At 32.5% G+C, this 26,275-nt stretch overlaps 10 protein-coding genes across 10 annotated transcripts; 8 read left to right on the forward strand and 2 right to left on the reverse strand.

The window, feature by feature from the left end:
- Positions 1 to 206: 206 nt before the first annotated feature.
- Positions 207 to 3,500, forward strand: FG379_000986 (PE_PGRS protein; the record flags this gene model as incomplete). The annotated part of the gene is made up of 1 exon (XM_067326412.1): positions 207 to 3,500. One exon carries the CDS (start codon positions 207 to 209, stop codon positions 3,498 to 3,500), a length of 3,294 nt encoding a protein of 1,097 aa, XP_067182802.1.
- Positions 3,501 to 4,217: 717 nt separating this feature from the next.
- FG379_000988 (uncharacterized protein) lies at positions 4,218 to 7,456 on the forward strand (the record flags this gene model as incomplete). The annotated part of the gene is made up of 9 exons (XM_067326414.1): positions 4,218 to 4,311; positions 4,386 to 4,697; positions 4,873 to 5,491; positions 5,574 to 5,645; positions 5,705 to 5,829; positions 5,888 to 5,995; positions 6,075 to 6,174; positions 6,271 to 6,389; positions 6,450 to 7,456. 9 exons carry the CDS (start codon positions 4,218 to 4,220, stop codon positions 7,454 to 7,456), a joined length of 2,556 nt encoding a protein of 851 aa, XP_067182804.1.
- Positions 7,457 to 8,267: 811 nt separating this feature from the next.
- FG379_000989 (uncharacterized protein) lies at positions 8,268 to 8,444 on the forward strand (the record flags this gene model as incomplete). The annotated part of the gene is made up of 1 exon (XM_067326415.1): positions 8,268 to 8,444. The coding sequence occupies one exon, from the start codon at positions 8,268 to 8,270 to the stop codon at positions 8,442 to 8,444; it is 177 nt and encodes a 58-aa protein (XP_067182805.1).
- A 621-nt stretch (positions 8,445 to 9,065) lies between these two features.
- FG379_000990 (uncharacterized protein) lies at positions 9,066 to 14,726 on the forward strand (the record flags this gene model as incomplete). Its single annotated transcript, XM_067326416.1, has 1 exon — positions 9,066 to 14,726. The coding sequence occupies one exon, from the start codon at positions 9,066 to 9,068 to the stop codon at positions 14,724 to 14,726; it is 5,661 nt and encodes a 1,886-aa protein (XP_067182806.1).
- A 1,249-nt stretch (positions 14,727 to 15,975) lies between these two features.
- Positions 15,976 to 17,067, forward strand: FG379_000991 (uncharacterized protein; the record flags this gene model as incomplete). The annotated part of the gene is made up of 1 exon (XM_067326417.1): positions 15,976 to 17,067. One exon carries the CDS (start codon positions 15,976 to 15,978, stop codon positions 17,065 to 17,067), a length of 1,092 nt encoding a protein of 363 aa, XP_067182807.1.
- A 145-nt stretch (positions 17,068 to 17,212) lies between these two features.
- Positions 17,213 to 18,244, reverse strand: FG379_000992 (26S proteasome regulatory subunit S5A; the record flags this gene model as incomplete). Its single annotated transcript, XM_067326418.1, has 1 exon — positions 17,213 to 18,244. One exon carries the CDS (start codon positions 18,242 to 18,244, stop codon positions 17,213 to 17,215), a length of 1,032 nt encoding a protein of 343 aa, XP_067182808.1.
- Positions 18,245 to 19,539: 1,295 nt separating this feature from the next.
- Positions 19,540 to 20,799, forward strand: FG379_000993 (vacuolar ATP synthase; the record flags this gene model as incomplete). The annotated part of the gene is made up of 1 exon (XM_067326419.1): positions 19,540 to 20,799. One exon carries the CDS (start codon positions 19,540 to 19,542, stop codon positions 20,797 to 20,799), a length of 1,260 nt encoding a protein of 419 aa, XP_067182809.1.
- A 494-nt stretch (positions 20,800 to 21,293) lies between these two features.
- On the reverse strand, positions 21,294 to 22,490 carry FG379_000994 (uncharacterized protein; the record flags this gene model as incomplete). The annotated part of the gene is made up of 1 exon (XM_067326420.1): positions 21,294 to 22,490. The coding sequence occupies one exon, from the start codon at positions 22,488 to 22,490 to the stop codon at positions 21,294 to 21,296; it is 1,197 nt and encodes a 398-aa protein (XP_067182810.1).
- A 915-nt stretch (positions 22,491 to 23,405) lies between these two features.
- On the forward strand, positions 23,406 to 24,338 carry FG379_000995 (uncharacterized protein; the record flags this gene model as incomplete). Its single annotated transcript, XM_067326421.1, has 1 exon — positions 23,406 to 24,338. One exon carries the CDS (start codon positions 23,406 to 23,408, stop codon positions 24,336 to 24,338), a length of 933 nt encoding a protein of 310 aa, XP_067182811.1.
- A 1,080-nt stretch (positions 24,339 to 25,418) lies between these two features.
- FG379_000996 (uncharacterized protein) lies at positions 25,419 to 26,160 on the forward strand (the record flags this gene model as incomplete). Its single annotated transcript, XM_067326422.1, has 3 exons — positions 25,419 to 25,442; positions 25,466 to 25,516; positions 25,741 to 26,160. The coding sequence occupies 3 exons, from the start codon at positions 25,419 to 25,421 to the stop codon at positions 26,158 to 26,160; spliced, it is 495 nt and encodes a 164-aa protein (XP_067182812.1).
- Positions 26,161 to 26,275: the final 115 nt, after the last annotated feature.

The following is a 26,275-nucleotide window of genomic DNA, read 5'->3' on the forward strand; positions in this document are numbered from 1 at the left end:
ATAACCGTTATTTTCTAATTTCCATGGTTTAAATTGGTTAACAATACATATTAGAAGAATTTATTAATATTTATATATGTCAATAAAAAATTTTAAATAAGTGTATTTTAAGCTTTAGACTCCCACAGCTTTTATTGTTTATTTATAATTTATCAATATAGACGTTTAAAGTGCATATAAGGTTGAACCCACGTTTAGATTGTATAATGAATGGTGGCAACAACATATTACCGACTATGTCGACTTATGGAAGAGAGATGGATCACAATCACTATAGTGGATTATCATCTTCAGGAAATTCAAATATGTTAACTAGTTATCCAATACTATACCAGAATAATCACCACGGTAATCCTGCAGGAGATCTTTTGACTCTCCAAATGCAGTTACAAGGTAATTCATCTAGTGATAATGAAAACACGTTAGCAGCATTACAAAGGAATTGGATTGCTTTGCAACAAAGTAATAATAACGTCAATGGCAATGGAGCTGGAGGTAATGGGGGAATGTTGCATTCGTCGATTCATCATCAATCTGGTATGCCAATTTCAAACGATGAAATGAATTATATGAGAAATTTAATACCAATAGGTGGTAGCAACTCTTCTCCTTTGCACTCTAATCAGTCAACTTTATTGGACTCACTTAAGTTTGGGAGTGGTTTGGAACCCCCTAATCAGGTTTCTCCATATGGTCATCACCATCTGAATGCTAGTAATACCTTACAACCTAGTATAATGGATAATAGTATTTTAGTTAATAGTGTTGGTGTTTCTGGAATGAATCGTAACAATGCTACGAATATCGGAGCTTCGTCTAATGGTAGACTTCAGATGTCAATGAACCCAAATGCTGGACTAGGAGTGAATGTTGACATGGTTCAAAATAACAATATGCTTCCCCTTGGTTGTGGAAATGCTTTAGGTGGTGGTGTTGTTATGAATGCTAATGCTGGTAGTAATATAGAATGGCAGGGTGGAATACCTATTAGAAATATACCTGACCTCATGACAATGTTGGACTTATCAGATATACCACCACATGTTCAAATTCCTAAATACTATGAGGGAATAAAAATATCATTGGGTGAGGCAGGTAGGGAAATATTGCGCTGTTATATTAACCAGAGGGGTATAAGAGGGAAATTTATGAGTTCCAGTAACTTGCAACAATTATTAAGAGTTGCTCATCAATGTGGACTGTGGAACGCTGCAGTAAGATTGCATTTAGAATTTATTGGTGAAATTCCAATGACTGCTAGTCATGCGGAGATGAGAAAATATAAAAGCCTACAGACAAAGCGCAGATTATCTAAAAGAATTTCGGTTTTGTCCAAGTTTGGTGCTCCAGTTGTAAGGAGAGCGGATGGTGAGGAGACTATAGAATATAGGGACGGAATGAAATTATCACTTGGAGTCGATGGAAGAAAATTGTTACTTAAGAGAATAAGAGAAACAAGAAGCTCAAGAGAAAATGAAATTAATAGTTTGTTTTCAAAGTATGGCCTGAAATATAGCCAACTTAGAAACGCAACTATACATGAATTATGCAGAATGGCTTATGTATGTGGCTTATGGGAAGAGGCTGTTAAACTTCATTTTCAGCATATAAGAAAAAAAGCGCATGAGAATAATAATAATCAGCAAGAGTCTGGGAGTGATCTTGATAGTGAGATAGATATAAATAAAGAGAGGGTAGAAGATGAAATGTTGCCAAACAGTTTTCTGCAACAGTTGAATACGCCAAGAATCGACTTGTTAAATGGAAATGGTCCTAGCGGGAATCTTGGTCCAGGTGGAATTAACCAAGGCTCTTCGATTGTTGGTTCTATGGGAGTTGATTCAGTACATAATGTGAATAGTAATGCTTCTGGGAACTCTGGATCCGCTAATCACTTACATTCATCAATTCATCATCCTTCAACGCAAGTCTCTGATAGTCTTGGTCGCTTTGGTATTTCAGCGCTTGGAAACACAATTGCAAATAGTAATAGTGATAATAAGAGTGTTGAAAGCAATATTGGGGGTACCAACGTAAATATGCATCCATTGGTAGTTAATAGTTCTGGCAATAACTCCTCTAATGCAGTGCCCAACAATCATGCATTAACAGGAGATCATATAAATTACGATGATTATAGCAATTATATTTTGGATGGTGCCAATTCCTCAACAACTGAAAATGGAAGTAAGAATAAGAATAGTGGAGGTAGTGACAGTAATGGTGTAGAGATAGGTAATACGACAAACGATATTATTAATAAGGTATTAGGCAACACTAAAAGTCCTTCTGTAAATCACAGTAATAATGGAATCGATAATGAGGGTTTACTTGGGATTTCTACAGGGGCTTTGGGTGCATTTATTGGTCAAATCTCAAATGATGATAATAGAAATGATAATAATAGTGTTGATAGTGTTAGTGTAAACAATAGTAATAGTATTGTCATTTGTGCAAATAAAGGTTCGGTAAATGGTAAAATTCCTGGGTTTGATGGTGGTGTAAATGTGCCACCTGGAAATGTAGTTGGTGGTAGTAATTATGAGAATTATCCATTATTGACATCAAATGCTAATAGCACTACTGCTAACACGTCAGTGAGAAAAAAGAGTAAAGTAAATCATCCTAGCATGGATAATGGTAACAATAACATAAATGGAATAATTGCCTCAAATGAGGTGTCACATCCAAATACATCATCATTTGTTATAGAGACAATATCAGGTATTTTAGGTGATGAGTCGATCGATGTTAATGGTAGTAGTAATGACGTCAGTAATAATAACAATAAAAGTGGGAATAATTTATCTTCATTATTAGGAAACGATGTCAATATCAATCAGAATAACGATATACCTCAACTATCGGCTGTTGTTGTTTTAGCAACTGCTAAAGCCGCTGAAGCTGCTCAAAATACCGTGAAAGTGTCAGAGAATAAAAATGAGAAATTTGAAGAAGATAATGGCTCTAAGGATAATAACGGTATTAATATGGACAACAAAAATATTAGTGATACTAATGTAATGTTGAAGTCAGCACTGTCCTCATTAAATGGCGACAGTAGTGTCGGAGATAACAATTTGTCAATGTTAGGAAAAAAATTATCTACAAGTTATTCTGAGGATTTCACTAATAATACTACTACTGGTGGAGCAATGGTACCACTAGATTGTGATGAATACAATAATAGTAATAATAAATCATTGGATTCGGTCGGGCAATCAATAACATCTGGTGAAATGTTGGAGAACAATAATAGTAACAATGGTGGTCATACAGAGAAGATTTCAAATGATAATGGGAATCCAGTGGTGAAGACGTTTGTTGAGAATGATCAAGTATGTTTCTCTTCGAAGCCATCTAATGGAGCGGTAGTTGATGGTTGTAACGGCAGTAGTACCAGCAATAATACTAAAAGTAGTAACGACATTCCGTTGGTTTCTAGAGGCTTAACAACACAATCAACAACATACACAAGTATCGAGTCAACAGGGAATTAAATTTTTAACCTCTAAAGTAATTTTTGTTGGTAATTAGACAATACATAAAGGAAATAATGTGTTGCTTTTTCTCCAAAGTTGTATCAGAGAGAATTAATTAGATTTTGGATTTAATGAAAGTTGAATGGATTTTTTTCTTTATAGAGATTATTTTTATATTTGCAAATCGATGTTAATATAAAATTAAATTATTCAATTAAAAGTGAAAATTAAGTAGTATTATTAGTATGATATAATTAGAATAAGAATTAATTATATATTAGTGCAATTATTGTTAGAATTCAAATTGTATGTTGTGTTCCCTTTCATTCAGGTGTCGTATAAAAGTTGCGTTGATTGTAGAATTTGCATGTACATTTACATGTGTTCTAGGTATTGAGTAAATGCATGCATTAAAAAATATGAATAATTATAATAGTAGAATAATTTATTAATATAATGTGAGTAGTATTAAAGAAAAATTAATTAAACAAAATTCTCGTATGCGAGTAATGATGCATAATTAATAGGATAAAAAAAACGAGATGAATATATTTAATAAAGAGCATTGCTTCTTTAATCGATTTTTATTATGGTAAATAAGATAGGAATAGTTATTTTGAATTAGTCTAATAATAATTAATTGTACAACAAATACTAATTCATTTTGAATAAAAATAAGCGAATATTTAGTAGTGAAAAAAGATTTACATTGAAATAATAACTATAATTAATGTAATGAGAGTACACAAAAGCAGCAAAAAGAAGAGATTGATGATAATAAAAAGTGAATTTTTATCATTAGTGATATTGTTAATATGCTATTTTGGTGGTAAGTTTGGTTATAAGTGGAAAAGATTTCGTATGTAATAAACAGCTAATAAACTAAAAAAACCTCAAAAATAGATTGCGATAACGAAAATAATACAAACAATGCACAATTAAGAAGGTTAGGAGTACACCATTTTCATCACCACAACACGGGAGTGCCAATACAAGGTGGAATAGTAAGAACTCCAACGGCACAAGTTACAGCAAGGGAGTTTCCAACACCAACACCGTTATATTCGCAGGTTCCTGAAGTGGATGGATCAAAGGAATCAGTGACATCAATACAAGAAACAATAGTAGAGACAGGAAAACCGAAATACTCAAAGAGGGATGTTATAGTAACGAGAGATCCGTTTTATACATGTCCTATGGGATTTAATTTTGAAGGTAAGTGTGAGAAAATCAAATTTAATAGATTATATGGGTAATACATGTCATAATATTAATAAAATATTTCAAAGAAAGCATTGAAATCTATTAATATTCGATGAGATTATCCACAGTTAAGTAATTGCATGATTAACTTGATTAACTTAAAACTTGAACAAAATAACGATAACAGTTCCAACAGCGGATGGCACTTCATCATCACCACAGCAGAAATGTTTTAAGATGGAGGTAACAGACTTTGTACTAGGTTGCCCAAATGGATGGGCCTTTAATGGAATAAAATGTACTGGTGTACTAACTTCAGATGCACAACAAGCTTGTGATGACGGCATGGACATATTAATGGATGATAGCTTGGGTATACAGTGCATACAAAAATTGGTTGCACCAAAGTTAATATCATGTCCGGACAAATATTTACTGTTAGATAATGAATGTGCAATGCCAATGCACTCAAAACCGGATTTAATATGTCCAGAGACATTTGTACCCTTAAGTAATGGAAATTGTCAAAAGGACATCAGAGTACCAGCAGCTCTGGAATGTCCTCCAGAATATGATTTACTTAATGGCGAATGTGAAAAAAGGGTTGAAATTCCGGTTACACAAGTTAACATGGCTTGCCCATTAGGTTTTACATTAGATACCAATGGTAACTGTACTAAACAAGTTAGTGTTAATGCCAATTATTATTGTAGAGAAGGATATGAAAAGTCTCCAATGGGAGGTATCGGTGACAATGGATGCGTAAAAGCAACAGTAATAGATGCAAAATATAGATGTTCAGAAGGGTATGTTTGTTGTGAGCTAAAGAAAATTAGCTCGATGTTATTTAATCTAACAATTAACGAAAAATCTTAACTATTTATAAAGCTATGAACTTATTCAAGGAAAATGCGTTAAGCAATTAACGAGAATTCCAGTTATTTCCTGCGAAGAAGGTGAGTTTGTTTAAGTAAAATATCAATCTTAATAACCATTATAATAGGATTTGAGCTAAATAGTAGTAACAATAAGGAATGCGTGAGAAAGAATAACGTCCCTGCTAAATATGATTGCCCGAAGAAGAAAGATTATGTTTATAATCCAAAAACGAAATTATGCCATTCAATGAGTCATCACCATTCTCGTAAGTCACAACCAGGCCATATTTTCCCATAAAAACGAAACTAACATTCTACGATTAGAAAAAACACATCAACCACTAATAATATGTCCAATTGGATCTGTACTTCACGGAACTGAATGTTTTTCAATAGACAAAAAGATACCTAAAATTGAATGCGTTGATAATGGTAAGTTACTGCATGAAAATTTAGAGATTCAGATGAATTGAGTGTTAATTTATGTTTATTTGTTTCTGTCAATACCAAGGTTGGGTATTTGATGAAGGTTTAAACTTGTGTGTGCACAATGAATATGCAACGGTCAATTATGAATGTCCCATTAACTCTCAAAAAATTGGGAATGGAAAGTAAGTCTTATTTATTTTTTAACAATAAAACTCCGAAAAAATCACTATTCAAACTTTTACACGTCACTGCCTCGTAAATAATATGTAATAATAAAGATGCCGAGTACTTGAGACAGAAAGCACTGATGTAGAATGCCCACCTGAATTCCATTATGAAGGAGACGGGATCTGTGTAAATAGAATGCAAACGGACCCTCAGATAAACTGTCCGAATGGTAAGTTTCCTCATATCACATATTCCTTTGAAAACTAGTTAATTTAAATTTTCGTTTTAGGTTCATCTGCAACGCCACAAGGAACATGTATGAGAATAGAATTGATATTGCCAAAGCCACTTTGTCCAGATGGCTTAAAGCCATCGTTAACAGTAATGGATGGGCAAATACCACTTTGTATTGGAAGGGAAATAGTACCTAAGCAAGAAAAGTGTCCACTGAATTATGAATTAGTTACTACTTCCGAAACGGGTTCTAGAAGATGCAGGACCTACACAAAAACCGAACCAATGATAGCATGTGCTAATGGATTTATGGAGGATGAACAAGGGTGTGTACAAACAATAACTTCATCACCGAGATTACTATGTCCTGAAGACTATATATTACAATATTCAAGATGTATAAAACAAGTTGAGGATATGCCAAATAAAATGTGTCCTGCGGGATTTGAATTAATAGACGAAGATCAATGTGGTCAAACTGTTTATTCAAAACCAATTCCAAACTGTCCGGACGAGTATATGTATGATAATATTGTAAAAAGGTGTTTTAAAGTGGATGTACAATACGATTTTGCTTCAGTGGATACAACAATAATTAAACAAAATTATACCAGTACTGTTGAGCAAAATATTGGTGATAGTAACGAAATTAATAACATCAAAAATATAAGACAGGAAAATAATCCGCAGTTACAAGGACAAAATCCAGCAAATAACAATTTTGGTGGAAGATATCCACCCTATCAGAGAATGCTTCCGCCTCAAACACAACCACAATCTATAAGACCTCCACCGGTACAGTCAATATATCCACAATCCGGACCTTATACGTTGCAAAATCCTAATGGTTTTCAATTAAATTATCCCGTCAACTATGCCAATGCTGTACAATCCGGGCAATATTCAACAGGTGCTGCTGGTTATGGATATCCATTTCCTGGTTTTCAACAATACGCACCAGCACCAAGAGTCGCAAATAGTCCCTCTTATCCTGTTTATATGAGAAGCTTATCTGGATATGGTCCAAGTGATGGAAATATCGAAAGTTACGAAGAATTGTAAACTATTTACAATCTGATAGATAAATACCAACGTAATTTGAAGTAATGATAGAAACAAGAGAATGAGGAGCAATTTGACAGTGATTTATCACTTGTTTGTTCTAATTGAGATATTATCAATTTGTAGGAAAAAAAATTAAATGTAAAATAAACAATAACAATTTCCTTTATTTAAATTGTGAAATGTATTCAAAATAAATATGAATACCATATGTAGGCTCAAGGATTGTTATTTTCGATTTTATTTTTCTTCACTAGCAAATAGACAAATAATGTTTTTAATTATGACATTTTCTGCTGTATAATAATAATTATAAGTTTAATGTATCTATTCAGCACAAAAAATGGGAAAATATTTGCATTATCAGTTCTAAACAATGCACTCGCTTCGTTTTATTGTTCATTCTGGGTTTAGTATTAAGTAATAATTAATAGATTTTTTTCTGTGCCTAAAGTATCTAGTTTCCTTTTAGACAGATCGTAACATTTCAGCATACAAAAATAAAGGTAAATTTTATACTTTTAATGTTTTGTTGAATTATTTACAGATGTCTTAATTACATGCATAAAATATATTATGTGGACATTTTTTGAGTATAGATAGTTTTTTATACCTGAGTTATTTATTGCATGCAACTACACATTGTATGTACATGTCCGGCTACTATCTAACAAAAAATAACAGCATTTGGGGCAAATAGGGACAGAATAAAGTTTATCACTCAAATGAAACCTTTGCAGGATAAATATCATTCTTTCCAGTAAAGTTAGTATTTAAGCACGAGCCTCTTTATTGAAAACAAGTGAGGTAAATGGAAAAGATGCATTTTCAACCAGAAACCTGGCAAAAATTGCAAAAAGACACTGTTAGAATGAAGAAGAAAGTGGGAACATGGCAAAATTGGGAAGGTATCGGAGCGTTAAAGAGGATTTCATTCAAAAAAATGGTAGTGCAAAGATACAATGAAGCCGACTCTAGTCGGCTTTAATCACCATTAACTTATTGCAAAAACAGTCGTTCATATAGAAGAGCAAACTGGTAACATACGGTCTGCTTTGTGTGAAAAAAAAATTTTGGGAATAAGTAAAAATTGAGGTAAATCAGAGATTTTAACTTTATGTAAAAATTAATGTTTTTACATAATAAAGGTTATTATACATTACGTTAAACACAAAAATGAATAATTACGACAAAAAAGAAATAAGGAGCTAGGCGGCAAATGTGCAGTTTGGGTAGGTACTAGTAGAATGGTCAAAATAAATAACAAAGTAATGTTAAATTGTATATTTTTTTGGCGGCAAGTTGATGTAGACAGATACCAATAAAAATAAAAAAATAAGATTAAAAAAGGTGGTATTAATAAAATAGGACAACGAAATAAACCCACAACTGTAATTCAATATCGATATTGAAAAACTGATTTAAAAGTGTACTTTGCAGTTGATTGGATTTAAGAGTTCAGAAAGTGTAGAATACTTTTCTAGTACCCGAAAATAATTAAAAAGTAAGAGGAAGAGCTGTGTGGCCTATAGTTTGAGATAATAAATTAAAATCGATGGGTACTATACATTAGAGAGAAATTAATATATAAAAATAAAATTTTAAAGTAATGTTGAACCGACTATACATGGCCGAAAAGGCCCTATCAATAATTCGTAGTGGTTATTCGATAGCGTGTCCAGAGCCCCAAAGTAATGTAAAAAGTCAGTGGGATTTCTTGTTGCAGGAAATGACATGGCTTTCTAAAGATTACTATGAGGAAAGGAGATGGAAGATGTATGCAGCCAAGAGGCTGTCACTAATGGTTCAAAATTACTGGAGAAAAAGAATGTTGAATCTAGAAAGGCATGTATCATCGAAATGTAGTGCATTAATACAATCGTTTTGGCTGGGTATAGTATATAATATTGATAAAGAATTAGTTCCGAGTGATTTAGAACCATATACAATGACAATAAACCAAATGAATAATGGTGAGGATATACAAATATCACCTGCAAGAAAGCGTTTATATAATTATTGTACGCGTCAAATGGAACAAAGTATATTTGAATGCAATAAAATAAATGAGATACTAGCATCTATAGAAAAAGAAAAGGACAAAATGAAGGATATTGACACTAACAAAAATGCGAGCAATACTGTGGGAAGTGAAGTAATACCAAGTTCGCCATTAAGTATAGATATAGATCAAGATAATGAAAGTTGTCAATGGGTAATTGACGAAGACTTGTTACTTCAACTAGATCCACTAGTATTTTCGAAAGCATTTGTTACATCTTCGACAAAGGAGACGACATCAGATGTAGGGAATAAATTAAATATAGCTGAAGCGAATTCATTATCAAACAATACGAATCAAAGTAATAACACGAAAGCGGAATCGAAAAATAAGTCTAATATGGGATTGGCGACAAACAATAATTTTACAATAAATTCAAACGACATTTCCGATTTATTTAAGGAGTTTTCAACAAAAAAAGAGAATATAGGAGACTCGGATGATTATCAAAAATCTTTAGAAAACTGGGCGGATATAGTACATGTATTGCTTCAAGGTCCAGGAATAATTAACACGATATCTGAATATAGGCCTCCTGATCCATATATAGATTCTAAGAATTTAATAATAGCACCAAAAAAGAGTATTATGGACATAGAGGATATATCATTGTTATTGTCATTGTTTGTATTATCGGTGGATAGTTTACCTGCATTTGTAAATAGATACGTTACATCTTCACCATCCAATATGGTATATAGGACGTCATCTGGGATGATGTCTGGCTCTTCGCATGATTCAATAGGCAATGATTTTGGACCTGAAAGTAAGAGAAAGAACAGAAGGAGGGCGGCTTCGAGTTCAAAGAAGATACTAAATACAATTACACAACAAGCTCCAACATCAACTTCTGTTGTACCACATATGACAACAGGCAGTGTAGTTGCACATAATGACCAAAATGTGTATGATATTCTTGCTTATGCAGATACATGGGATTTGTCAGAAGACGTGTTGCTTGTTTATTTCGTTTCAAAATATACTTCGTTTGACAGTGCTTGTATAATTAATACTAAGCATCCACCAACTACAAATTGGAATCTTATTGCTTTATCACATAATTACTTTTTTAGCACTCTCTATGGTAGAATGAAGACAGCCAAGCAGTGCCAGGAAAGATGGAATTATCTCTATAAGGGAGACGAAAACAATAGTGAAAAGAACCACAGTAACAATGAAGGTAATGCCATTGTTAGTAATGGTGGTAATATTAATAATAATAGAAAAGTTGGAAATATAAACAGTACTAGTGATCGAAATGTTAGTAAAGTGATTAATGAGGACAATCATGAGAACGATGAGACTTTTGAAAGCAATGGTGATAATAGCAATAATGTTGGTAGTCGTGATATTAATACTAACATCAACAATTTAAATAGTGCTAATGATGATACTAATGATAATAGTAACACAACGAAATCAACAAACACAAATTTCCAAGGCGACAAAAAAGACAAACCAAAGATTTCTAGATCAGATATTGATAAGGTATTGAAGGTGAGGAAACGAGTCAATTATATTAATAATGAAAATAAGTATTATAACTTTTCTGCTTCACTATTTGATCATATTAAAGAATTCGCACTAGATTTGAAGAGGGGAAGTAGATATACTGAGAGTAATACAGAAAAGGACGTGGAAATGAAACAAGTTGAAGGTTGTGGTAGCAGTAAGGGTGACAAAAAATACTCAACAAAGTCTTCATCTATTGCTATAAGTGAGAACGAAATGACAATCAAGAGTGGTACCGCGGCAGATACTAATGATGTGTCAAACGCAGATAACGGTTATGTGAGAGTAAAGCCATCTAGTAGTGCAGATATATTGATTAACCAAAAGCAATTTAAACCTTCTAAACTAATTCCCCAATTATCATTAAGTGACATTATAAATTCTTTCAAAAATAACGGTAAATCAGGAGATAGGGAGTTATCCCCACGTAATATCAATAATGTAAATGGTTGTATGGGTAGGAACAATAGTGGTGGTAATGATGTTAGCAAAAGTGATAGAAACTATGACAATGTTAGTAATGATAATAAAAATAGTATAACAGGAAGCGTGAATAACAAAGATGACAAAGCTAAAGATGATGAAAATGGCAAAAAAGAGGATTCTGATTGTGGGATAAACCTTGAAATTCCATTTGGTGTCGTAAATAGTTATAAAAGGGAACAATTGCATATATTATCGTCTATTGTTAGTAAATTTGGTGCGAATATGAAAAAGAGATCACTGCAAAATCAACAATTTCAGGATTCATTTCAGATTACTTCATATATACAAACAATTAAGCAGAATTATGGTCCAAATATATTACAGGATGGAGTTTTGCCACCCCATCAGAGTCATGCGAATTTGGTGGCACATGTGAATCAGATGTTAAATCAACACATAGAATCTACAATGGTTTCTAGCAAGAATAATAGCAACAATAGTAATAATGGTAGCAATAATAATAGTGCCAATTCCAATATTAACAATGGAAGTTATGGCACCAATAATGGTCGTGATAGCAATAATATCAACAATAACATTAGCACTGGTAATAGTAATAATAGCATTAATAGTATTGGTGGTGAAAACAATAGCTATAACGGGATCATGAATAGTAGCAGCAGTAGTAGTAATAATATCAACAACGATAATAGCAATAACACTACTGGCAATTTAAATAATGGTTTTATGGGAGCTAATGATAATTTAATGGCTAGCAAAGGTGACGTTACTACTGGTGTCAATGGTAATAATATCAATAATACCAACAAGTCTATTGTAAACAACAATATAAATACAATTACAAATAATAGGGATAATATAAATAATTCAAACTCAGTAATTAATAATAATGCTGTGCCACAGCAAATATTCTCATCTTCAACAGTGATAGGTAACAAGAATTCAATAAATAGCAGTTTGCCATCTACTCAAAAAATAGGAAGTAATAATGGCAGCGATAATAAGAATGTGTGTCATTCGGGGTCTATTATAAATAGTGACGTTGGCAATAGTAATATGAACGTTGGTAATGATAATAGCGGCAATATTAACGGAAATAATACAATTTCAATGAGCCATCCTCAAAATCAAACGCCTCTACCTAGTGGTATACCGGCGCATTTACTGGCACCAGGAAATCTTCCACCGGCAACAACAGTAGAGGAGTACTTATCACGCCTTCCTGGAATAGATATCCAATTAAAATTAATTGATTACACTTTAGAAAGGTACAAACAAAGTACAATGGGCGGAAGATATGGTGGTACCGGGATGCTAATATCAACGTCAACAACATGTAGGAAACCGCAGTTACCTGAGTTTTTATTACAACGTTCTGTGATAAATAATGGAAACAATTCAAATACGTCTGTAAATCAGCAGCAGAACCAACAAGGTCAACAACAAAATCAACAAGGACAACAGAACCAGCATCAACATTCTGTGATGATTAAAAACCAAAACCAAGGATCTGGTGGAAATGGTGGCATGGGAGTGGGGATGGGTGTCGTTAATAACGGTAGTATTGGAATGCAGGGAGGATTGATAATAGGTCACGGTGAAAATCAGCAAATGTCTTACACTCCCCCAATGACAGGTGGCGGAGGGAATAGTAATAGACATGGCCAGGTGACGATTCAAAACAGTCAAGTTGTAAACAAAGCTGTAAAGAAGAGAGAAGTCAATCAGAAACCAGTGTCTTCACAAAATAGCAGTGTTAAGAGGAGAAAGTCAAACGTGGTAATGCGAAATAGTAGTAATAGTGGTGGTAATAATAACAGTGTACCTTCGAATATGGGGGTTGGAATGAATATGCAAGCGAACCAGTTGCAACAAAAGCAGATGCAGAACCAACAATTCAGTAATACTCAGAATCAGCAGCAATATCAGCATAAATTACAACAGCAACAAGGTGGTCAATATATGACTAGTGCGAATCATCACCATCAAGAAGGATTAAGGCAGATGCAGTTCCAACAGCCAACAAAACAAGGACAAGTTATATACCAACAACTAAAACCACATAACTTGCACCCACAATCCCCTTCACAACAATCACATGTATTGGGCAATATTGGTAATTTGACTTCTCACAATTTACAGGGCAAGGGCCAACAATATCAACAAAATCAAAGTATTAATAGCAACAACAGTGTTCAGTATGGAGTTGGAGGAGCTATTCAACAACCTCACTTGGTTGGTGGAGGAATTCAATCTAGAATTCAAGGAGAAATGATTGTTAATGGTGGGGCGAGCAATAACAGTAATAATGCAAATAGTGGGAACATCACGGGCAGTCATCACCATCCAGGCATTAACGCAAGTAGTTCAACTAACATTAGTACCAATAGTGGCAACATTGGAGTGAATGTAAATGGTGTTAATACGAATACGAATATTGTTGGTAATAACATTGCTAATAGTAATGGTAGCAATAGTAACATAATGAATTCAACAAACCACAATATTGTTACACAAGGAATGAACAACGAAGGTATTTTTATGCAGCAAATGACAAATAATGGAAACATCATGAAAAAATCAGGAGATATTGTAAATATGAATACAACAGGTTCTAATGTGAATTTAATGGGAAGTAGTCATACTAGTGTTGGCAATAATATGAATAACAACATTGGAGTAGTGGGAATTGGAAGAGGAGTTGGTGGAATAGTTGGAGTTGGAAGAGGAGGATTAGGTGGTACAATGGGGAGTAATGACACAAACATTTCAAATTCTAGCGGTAGTTCTCAGTCACATGCAAACCGATATCAATCATCATCACAATCATCTATATTTGGTATGAATGGTGGTAACAGTGTGGTTTACAAGAATGATTCGCTAAACATTGAGACTTGGAATTCCAGTAATAACGGTGTAAGCAATGGCAGCAGTGACATTGGTTTGTGCAATCAAAGTATGACAGTTAATGTTGGTGATTCAAGTATTAAGATGAATAATCAGTGTTACAATGCTGTACCGTCAAATAGTAACAGTAGTATGAACACAATGAATTATTCTGGTATAAAAAATGGTGTCAATATAAATAATACTGGTGGTTTGGTGATGGAGGCCGGACATGGGAACAACATTATTAATAGTGGTAGGTTGGGAATGGTAGCAGGTGGTGGTGGACCGAATATAAATAACAAAGATACCAATTTAAACGGCATTGTTGGTATCAATAAAAACGGAAATATTGCTGAATAAGAAAACAACTGGATATTGGCGAACAAGCTAAAATCTTTCTGTCTAAATATACATTCACTTCCTTTGTGTGTTTATTTGCAATTTTGAATATCAATATAAAAGTATTCGAACTATTATTTTTTTAATTAACTAAATTAGCTGTAGAAGTAAAAAATACGTGTGTTCATATACACGAGTATGTATATACATGCATATAATACTGTTGAAAAGGGTATGTTAGATTAATAGAATTAGTTATAATGTTTAGTTGAAGAGTAAACATTATTTTTAAAGTATATAATTTTATGTTACTAGAGTGAATTTAGGAAAGGAGGGAAGAAGGATGACTAGCTTCTTTGATTGTGAGATATTCATGGAATGTGTCGAATTGCCTTAGAGTGGCAGGAGTGCCAATGGAGTGAGGGTCCATGGGGTTTGCCAAGGATTTCTGCGGTTCTCTAAATTGGCTCGTTGCTCAGGTGAAGGCTTTCTTTTTAATTTAGACAGCAATTTTTTGCTCATAAGACATATTTTCATTTTTGTAAATATGCACCTTCATCTACTAGTGAAGGGAATATAGTAAATGCGTGTTTCGGCGGCAAATGTGGGGAATACAGGTATATTTATTTTGAATAAGTAAAATAAAGATTGAAGAGGAAAAGTGGTGGAGAGAAATAGGTCTTAATATGTCTATTTTATATCTAAGCAAATAGACTTGTATTGATGAAAATATCTATGTATATATCTGTCAGTATATTAAGATTTATATATAAATGTGAGCATAGGTATATAAATACACAGAAAGTAGGTACTGATTGAGTGAGTGATTTTCTCATCTGAAGTGCTAGTTGAGCACAGTTATATAAAATTTCTTTTTGAGGGTAATAATGCAATCGATTTTTTTGTGTTGAAGTTGCAGTAATTTTTCATCAAAGGTGACTATTTAGTGAAATAATAACTAGGGATTAAAAAAATTCAGCAGAAAAATTGGTAGAATCGTGTAATCAGCTCGATTATTAATTAAATAATTGATACATTAGTCATAACAAATATTTTATCAATATGAAAGTATAAACAAATAATTGGGGTGAATATCTAGAAAATAATTATTTTATTTGGAAATAGATAGCGATAATTTGCAGAATTAAATTTATGTAAATTAAAATAATCTTTCGGTAGTATAATTCATTGAAAAGGTAATGATATATTAACTCAAATTGAATAAGAAATAGGTTTAATTGAAAAAGAGAATAATAACAATAATTAAATGATGACAGACGACAAACTAGACAAAGAAATAAATATATCAAGGGAATGCGAGTATTTGGACCATAACTTAATTGAATTGGACTGTATAGACAAGATTGACGAAGAGAAAATTAGTTATATGAATGATATAATAGGAATGGATATAGAAAATTATTATACTACGCACTTGAATACAGAAAGCAATACGGAAGAAGAGGATAACAGTAATAATGTTAATAATGACAATAGTAGCATTGATATAGATGGAAATAGTATTGAGGAGAGAGGTGAAGATACAATATTTCCAGTGATATCAGAACCATTAAAAACATTTGTAACAGTAAATCCAGCAACACTAGAGGATGAAGAATTGTGGTCACTAAGTAATTTAAAAAATTTATGTGAATATATAGGTTTATCGGTTAGTGGTAATAGAAAAAGTATATTAAATAGACTTCAAAATTGGAATGGTGCTCCTTTGTCTGGAGCAGGACATCCTGATTTATATGACACACGTTCTGGGAGATTTCACACAATACCTATGGCATATTTAGATGAGGAAAATTCTTTAATATCACCGGAGAAAAGCAAAAATGCTGGAGTTATATTAGAAAGTATAAATCATCATAAAACGGGTTTTAATATTAATGAAAATGATAATGGTAATATATTGTTATTAAACAAGGATTTATACTCGCCAGAGTTACTTAAGAAAATCAATAGTGTCAAGGGTAGGAGTAAAGATGAAAAAGCAATAAATAATGAAGGTGACAAAGGACTTATTGACGGCGATAATGCATCATTAAATGGAAGATTATTGACACCAATTAAGAACAGAAAGAACATATCGTCCTTATCTTCGTCCAATTCTAATTGCAGGTCAAAGTCAAAACTCAGGTCAAAATCAACGGGAAGAATATGTTTTTCCCCGTATAACCATGTTAGGGTTTTCGTTCCCAATCCCGGAGAAAGGGAATTAAATATGGATCCAAATTCCATTTTGGGACTTAGTTGCGACAACGAGGATGAAAACAGCTGCGACTATCTAGAAGACTACAAAGACATGGATACTGAGGATTATATTATTAGAGATGACTGTTTAGATCAATCGTGACTTACATCTAATATGAATGCTACTATTTGCCAAAATAGATAGCTATATTGATCTATGACTAGTGTAGTTTTATAGAAATGACTGGAGTGGGGGAGGAGTGGGAGAAAATAAACAATAAAAACAGCATTGTTACAAATATCGCTTCTTATGATGAGTTATCATTGCCCTGATTGCCATTTGCATTGTCATTGTTCCCAGTTCCAGTGTTATTGCTGTTTCCGTTCAAATCATTTAATTGGCTACTGTCTTCTTGAGTGGAGTCTTGAACGTTACTGCCATTTTGTTGGTTGTTATTTGAGTTATTTCCATCGTTGGATCCGGAAAAATCTTGGATGGAAAGCAACAGAGCTTGTCTAAGCTCGTCGTCCACCTCCATGGCATTTATTTCACTAATAGTTGGTATTTGGTCGAAATTAGTACCGTCGGAATTACCACTGTTGTTATTCTCTAATCTAGACTGCCTGGCTCTTTCTTCTTCCATAGACATCCTGAGGGCCATGTAAAGCTCCGGATCAACACTTGGATCAACTCCAAATTCAAATGCGTTTGCATCACCGGGGATACTCGAAGCACTACCTTCATTAACTGCGTGATTACCTTCACCTAATACAATGGGAGAGGACATTAAGGCATCTACTATATTGTTTGGAGCTTTGATTTCAATAAAGTTACTTTTGTTATTGTTGTTTGCAGAATTAACAAGAGCTTCAAGCCGATTGTGATTTATATCAATTTCACCAAAACTAATAATGTCTATAGATACGTTGTTTTTTTTGAGAGTTTTACCAAGTTTTTCAAGCTGTTTCTCTGAAACATCATCATCCAACGGACTACCTACGAAACATATTATTCTTTGCTTTAAGTTTTTGTTTAATCTGTGTTTCAATGCAAGTTGAGCTATTTGTATTCCTCTCATTATATCTATTTCTCCACATAATCTCATCCCAGCAATTGAATGCATTGCTTTTCCCAAGTCAGATGTCGGAGTCACTCTAAGTTCTATCCTCTCACCTGCCATTGAAAGTATTCCGACCAAATTTTCTGGATTTTGTTGTGTTTTTATTCCAGATATAAAGTTCACTGCATCCTGTTGTTGAATTATTCTAGATGTCCCGTAGTCACTATTTCTAGAGTAGTTTGAATTGTCTAAACATATAACGGTTGCCTCCAAAGTCATTTTGTTATTTATGCTATTAAAAATGTACAACTACGCTTTTCTTGCTCGTACTGGTTCAATAATAGGGAATGTATCTGCTCAATCCCAAAAGATATTGCAGTTAAATAAATCCAAAGTTAACCAGCCACAAAGAGTCAGTGAATTAAATATTTAAAAATAAGCTATATAGATAGAAATAAGAATTAGAGTTGGTAATGGTTCACCGATTAATACTACCTGCTGTCGCAATTTAAACAGATAACAAGCGTATTTTTGAGTATATCAACAAATATATATATATATACACTCTGAAATATAGACATATAATGTCCAGTTAGCTATTAGGTCATTAAAAAGCTAATCCACCTCTGATTATTCTTTTTAAGAATTATAGCAACCTAGTATAGGACATTCCTATACCCCTCACTGGCGCCAGTTTTCATTTTACATGTTTAAAATGGAGCAATAAGTACAAGTATGAACAAATTTAGATAAGAGTCATTATATAAAATCTAAATAGTTTTAAAATAGTCTTCGGTGTCTTGTATCGGAATTTTACTGTAAAAAAAGTAAGATTGGGGCAAGAATGTCCTGGAGAAAGAATATGTAAGTGGGAAAGTACAATCAGAATGAAGAAAAAGTTTACTATTTTCTATTTCCTTTAACAATTAAAAGCATACATGTAAAACAAAACTTTTCCAGAACGATAAAACATACATCAGATTTCAAAAAACCTTACTTTCTACTCTATTTTGCGTTCAATTTTTATTAGACACTTCCTGTGTAATGCATATGGAATAGCATATAACTGAGGTCAGATAAGTAGAAAAAATGGTAAGTAAGCTAACAAGAATTGCAGCTTGAAGCGATAAAAGAAAATCACAATTATCAGCTCGTGATTAATTCCAACATGGCGCCAAACTTGTTAGGAAAACAAATGGGAAAAAAAATATTTGGCGGGAGAAAAAGTGTTTAAATGCAAATAATAAAAATGTAAAAAAAATAAAGCCAAGAATAAATAAAGTAAAACAAACAAAAAAAAGGATAATTTATTCAAATAAATTACAAGTAGTAAATATACAATAAATTATATATAACTACATACGTGAATACACTGATATTTATACACTGAGTTTGACTGGCAAGAAAGATCACTGGTTTTATTATAAACACTTAAGTTGACGCAAGTTTGTATTTTTTTTTGTATCTTTTTCTAATTGAAGAGTTAGTTTCTTCAATTTTTTCGAACAGGTAGTTATTTCTCGCAAAAATTGGGTGACAAGTAATCGTCAAAATACAATCATACAGATATTATAATGGGTTCTTTAGATGGTGGGAATAAAGATTCGCAGAATCAACAGTATTGGATAGTGGCATGCGGCCTTACAGAGAGTAATAGGGATATAATACAAGAAGAATTGTGCAAATCAACAAAAAATGTAACGCAAAATATGCATGTAACGGGATTTGACGTTCCATTTTCATTAAAGTTTGGAGCCTTTGATGATTTGATTAAATTAGGTGATGATTTATCTAAACACGATACGAATGTGGAGGCAGTACTTAGAAGAGTTGAAAGATTGGGATTGGAATTGGGTCAGAGTATGGAATTTAGGATAATATGGCAAAGAAGTTCATTTACAGTACAACAGTATCTAAGAAATTTTTCATGGGACCACGCAAGGTTTCCGAAAGAAAGGCTAATGAAAGAAAACTTAAATTCATTATTGCAGTCGGTACAAAAATTGGACATTGATCTGAGAAACAAATCTGTTCAATTTGCTGAGCTGAAAACAGCGGTACAAAACAATTATGGTAAGAATATGGTTGAGCAAACTGTAGGTGGTGTCGCAAATTCGTCTGCTAGTGGTTCTGGACCTGTTGTAGTAAGTGGTAATTTAATTACGAGAGATTTAACCGACGTGATAACTCCAGAATCTATAGATGAGAGTGATATCATTAATACTGAACATATATTGACTGTATTCGTAATTATCCCGAAAGGAACTAGAGATGCTTTCATTTCTACATATGAGTCGATAGACAAGTATGTTGTGCCAAAGTCTGCAATAATAATTCCCTCTATTTCCGATAAAGATGGCAATGAGATTGTAAGGGTATTACTATTTAGGTCGTCTTTAGAGAACTTTAAAATTGAGTGCAAAAGTAGAAAGTATATTGTTAGAGACGACTTTTGCTATTCTAGGGAAAGATATAACCATTTAGTTACACAAAGAGAGAAGCTTTTCCAGGAAAAAGAAAAACAGGAAAAGTACTTGAAAAGAATGTGTTTTGCTGGTTTTTCTGATATATTTATCTCGTGGATACATATTAAGGCTATGAGGTGTTTTGTTGAAGCTGTTCTTAGATATGGCGTTCCACCAAAATTTGCCTCTTTTCTTTTAAGTATGGACAATAATCCCTCAAAAATGAAAAAAATTCAAACTTGTATTGAAAAGGTCTTTAATGAGAAAGGTAGAGTTGGTGCTACATATAAGTCGAACGATAAAGACGTAGACGAAGAGTATACTCCTTATGTGCTTTTGCAATTTTCGCCACATCAACAAACTATTTGATTAAAAAAGAGATAACATTACTTCAAATGAGGTTTAAGTACCTTTGTTATTTGATCCTTTTGACGCCTATAGTAACTGAAACAAAAGTTATTAAATCTAATGGATATTAGTTACCAATAGACTACTAAATTTGGTAATTAATCGACTATCTACTAATTTCTCAACATTGAGTTTATAATTTCAAATAATAAAACAAATTCGATCTAATAGTTGAATAAATGTAGTGTTAATTTACATTTTCACTAAAAAATAAACAGAAATAACAATTAATTTCGCATATTATTATATAATTTAGAACTTATTCACAAAAAGTAGTCATTGTAATGGTGTCAATTCAGATTCCTGAGACTGCCAATTATAGTGTTGCAGGAAATTTTTTATTATAGTACTTTAGGTCATTTAAATCTTTTTACCCCTTACTACACATTTGCCTTTTCGTTCATTTATTTGTCATTTAATTAAGAGGGTTTAAACCAACTACCACTTACAGACTACTAATCTTTAGTTTGATGTTCATCCGAATCCAACTTAGATGTTAGAGGCGACGAGGGAGATAAGGGAGAAGAGGAGGAAATTGAAGATGGTGACCAAAGTACGTTGTAACTATTTATTGGAGGAGATTTTGATGACGTTATATAGGAAGACTTGTTATCCTTAGTTTCTTCGTCATAGTAATAATTTATATTGTTATTAATTGGCGAAATTTCGTCCTTGTCAAATAAAAAATAATCACCAATTAAATTACTGTTTTTATTTGAAGGGCTCTTACTTAGAGTAGTGCTATATAAAGACTTTATTTGTTGGCGTACCTTTTCTTGTTGTTTTCTTATTTTTTCAATCCTCTGGGCTGTAGTGGTGTTCATGTCAATGTTTGTGAGTTTGTCGCTGTCTTTGCCAAAAATTGGTTCATTATCCATAAATGACACATTTATACATGGTTGTGTCTCTTTTTCTGTTTGTATTTCTTTTTCAATATTATATTCTTCATATTTAGAATCAGCACTATTATCATTAATATTATCTTCGTTCTTAATAAGTGAAATAAAAGGTGTATCCATATATGTGTCCAACACATTTATAAATGTTATGATTGTTTCTTGCAAATTAGTCAAATCATCATGAAAATAACACAAATGAGCTATCAATTGATTTTCCTTGTTGTTGTTCATCTCATCATTTATTTTGTTTATTGCCTCCTTAAATTTAATTATATCCTTGCCTTTACCATACTTTGGTGGAATATCTCTATTACACCAATCTGGTGGTATGTTTTCATAGTTATTTTTATCCTTCAACTCGCCATCTATTTTCTTTTTTGAGCTATACCCAACTCTATTGATCGTATTATTTAATTTATTAACTTGATCACTCAATACCACGCTGGTTTTCTCCAAATTTGAGATCATTCTTTTAATTTGATTACACTGGTATTTGAAACCCTCAAATGAAAATAACCTCCTTTTGCATTCTAAACACAACAATATATTTGAGTTACTTATCACATTTTCACTTGTTTTATTTTCCTTTCTCAGATCATGTAAATTATTTTTTTTGTTACATATTAAACAATTGTCTGTATTTTCAAGTATATTACTGCTTATTCTTCTTAGCCCCTTGTTTCTTTGATTATCACCAAATAACAAATCATATATTAACTCCTGTTTTGCATAATTCCTCTTGTATTCTGTCATTATTCAATACAATCTTGTACGTACACAAATATGTATATACACATATATACACTCCTCTATTGATATATTAATTCATTTAATCAGTCAACTCGTTATTATTTGCTTTTTAATTGTTAGTGCTACAACCTATGTAAGATAATTCATGCAAGTTATTTAAACATGCAGGCGCCCTTTCCCAGTAATAATTTCTTATCTAACAGAAAAATCAATGGGAAATGGATAAATATTTTAACACAAACAATTATGAAGAAAACACATAAATAGGTATTTTTAGTTACAAATAAGATATGTATTGCAGTTATTTCCAACGGTTTTGATCAATGTCCTAATTCGCGTATGTTTCATATTTGTTAGAAAAACAATAGAAAGGTATAATAGTATGTAGCTCATATTTTACAGACATCGGAATTGTATCAATTAATCTATAGTTATTACGAAACTGTGTGATCAAATGGAAAAACAACGCACCGACTATATTTGTCTAACATGATATTTTAATGCTTTGAAAATTGAAACTATTTTTTTTAAATACGAGACTAGGATAAAAAAATGGGTATTCTGTACCTTATAGTAAACTATGGCAGAAATTCCTATTGATTGTGTTAATATGTTTTCCTGTCACTGAGTATTTAGTTCCGCTTATTATTGTTGAAAATAAAAATAAGTATGTTACGTATCATAAAGAGGGGGTGGTAATACATTTATTCACTTATAATTATTAATTTAAATAATTTCATTTACGCAAAGTAAAAAAATATAATACAAGAATAATGTACTCGCCCCACGTGGCAAAAAATAAAAATTGCATGCAGATAATGTAAAGAATATTCATATATTTACCGAAATTATTAGTAATAAAGTTAAATAAGTGAAAATATATATGTAGTACCGTAAATGAAAATTTCACCTGCAGTGATGTCAGAGAGATGCAATACAACACAAAATAGAAAAGAGAATGATGAAAGTGATGAAAATTCATTGCTTGGTTCGTTTTACAGACTGAAGTCACATAGAAAGTTTGAGAAAAGCAGGAAAAAAGTCGACAATAAAGAGGTTAACCTGTGTGAAAATGATACTGAAAATAACAGTGCTGAAATAAATATTTACACAACACCTATAAGAAGTTCAAGGAGAATAAATAGAAGCAAAAGTGTACAAAATGATAATAGTGAATCATTGTTCGAGTGCTCATCAAAGGGTAAGGATAATAAAATCGTTTTTACACCGAATCCATATATAAATGACGATGTAATTAATGAATTACTGAATGATTTGTTAATAAAATACAAGAATAGGATACAAATAATAAATTTAAAACAACCCCAGGTTGATATTGACGAAATTGTTAATCTTGAAGAATTAAACAATAAGCTATTTATAGGTGACGATAACGATGACAACGACGTTGATACTGAAAAAACAGCAAGACAGGAGGAGAAAATAGGCGGAAATAGCGAAGCAAAGGATTATAATGATGCTGGTATTGAACTGGAAAATAACACTAAGTACGTCTCTCTGCCAAGTGTAGAGAGGAAGAAATATTTTATTTCTAGAAACAAACCAAGAGTAATTATAGGAGGGAAAAATCAGAGCTATTTTTCAAAAGATTATGAAGTTATAGCAGAAAACAAATACTGGATGGTCATAGAATTCCACGAGAATAGCTATCTAAGAAAAAAACATAATTGTTCAAGAATTTTAACGAAGAAAGGGACAATAGAAAAACATGGTAGCAATAAACAGCACAGTTCATTTGAGGACTCAATTCAGGAATATAAAACCCTTCATTCTGAGCTTAAGCAATTACTGGAGTTGAGTAATTACTGTTACTCTCCAGACATCTACTAACAATTACATAAACACAGTTGTGTGTTCCAGTGGCAACAAACGACTGAAACAGAACATAACACATAATTAGTTTACTACAAGTTACCCACACCCTTCACATTTAGTTCGGAGTCAATTTGAAGACGCAAATTACTACTTTAATCGTTTCATTATAACTTATGTCCACGCAATGTGGGGGGGGGGGGAGGAGGAAGGTAGTGGCGTGTGGGAGTTAGCAGAACAAGGTACAAAGTTTTGAAAAAAAACACGTTTCTGGGCATGGGTTCGAAAGTGTTTCAATTTTTACTCGTAAATAACAAGACAAGGGGTATTGTTTGGCCAAGGCTTTCCTCACGAATGTCGCTGATATACAAGTTATCAAACAAGTTATCACTTAATAGACATAATGAACTTAGTTCTTTATAAGCGAATATTAAAATTTAAATTTGTTCAATACGTCGATTTTCCATTTCTCTCTTCAAATCTCAAAATACTGTCCCCTCTTTTCTCTCCTTTTCCCTCACCTCTCCCATTAGAAAAATAAATTTTCCACTTTTACCCACATACGGCGCTTTCCCGCCTATTCACAAAACGACACTGGCGCTTCGTTGGCGCTTGAATGTAGATTCGTAATGATATTTTCTAAGTATAAAATAGTGAAAAACAAGAAAAATTTAAATTAGTGAAAAATAAAATTTGAGAAAGGGGGTTAACAATTCATCGAAATATAAATATACATAAACTTAAGGAGGAAAGAAGGATATATAAGAAACTACACAAGGAGATTTTAGGAGAGTTGGATACTGTGAAGAAATTAGTACACAAAGCGTGAGTATTTTACACAAGAAAATTCTTTCTTGAAGTAATAGGCATAAATATAGTCAAACAATAGGTGTTGTATAATACTTGTCGACTATATATATCTTGTATAATTGGTTTTTGATATAACATTCCTGAATTTACTGCCCTATTTTGAAGTTGTATAATCATACACATTTCAAACAACACACATTTAAAGTATATATATGCAAACAAGAATTTTTCTGTAAACTAGAATAAAGTTCTTTTTTTTGGGAAATATTAATTAACATTGAATATAAAATGGCATTAAAACGCATTCACAAGGTAGGTTTTACTTTTTAATTTAGCATGGGTCTTATCTCTGTGTATTAATAGTGGTACATATAGATAAGATGGTGGTAAGGCAAGTAATTTATCCGTAATTATTGTTTTCAACGCCGAATTTGTATATATCAGTAAACGGTATAATGATTAGAGGTTTATTACATATTGTAATGTCCATTTTCGTAACTTCATGTGAACGTTGATATATAGTAGAATAATCTCACGGATTACTTTTCACTTGCCATTCCCAATGCGAAGTATTTCTCTTTGACGCATAATTACTATTTTGACTATGTAGGAATTAAGTGACTTAAACAGAGATCCACCAACAAATTGCTCAGCTGGCCCGATAGGAGATGACATGTTCCATTGGCAAGCAACTATAATGGGTCCAGATGATAGTTCATATGCAGGTGGTGTATTTTTTCTTAATATACATTTTCCAAGTGATTACCCGTTTAAACCACCAAAAGTTAACTTTACAACAAAGATTTACCATTGTAATATAAATTCGAATGGGGCCATTTGCCTAGATATACTCAAGGAACAATGGAGTCCTGCGTTAACTATATCAAAAGTTTTGCTTTCTATCTCTTCTCTGTTAACCGACGCCAACCCTGATGATCCGTTGGTGCCAGAAATTGCTCATTTGTATAAGACAGACAGATCAAAGTATGAACAAACTGCCAGAGAATGGACACAAAGATATGCGCAGTGAGGTAATGGTAAATTGAGTAAATAATAGATAGAAACGAATAAATGGTGAATAGTAAGTAGTATGAGCAGATAGAATGGAGGCATTCCTTTTTTTTACATGAGGAAAGATAAAGGGT

Source organism: Cryptosporidium bovis, assembly GCF_009768925.1.
Source record: "Cryptosporidium bovis isolate 45015 chromosome Unknown contig_19, whole genome shotgun sequence".
NCBI classification, from domain to species: domain Eukaryota; phylum Apicomplexa; class Conoidasida; order Eucoccidiorida; family Cryptosporidiidae; genus Cryptosporidium; species Cryptosporidium bovis.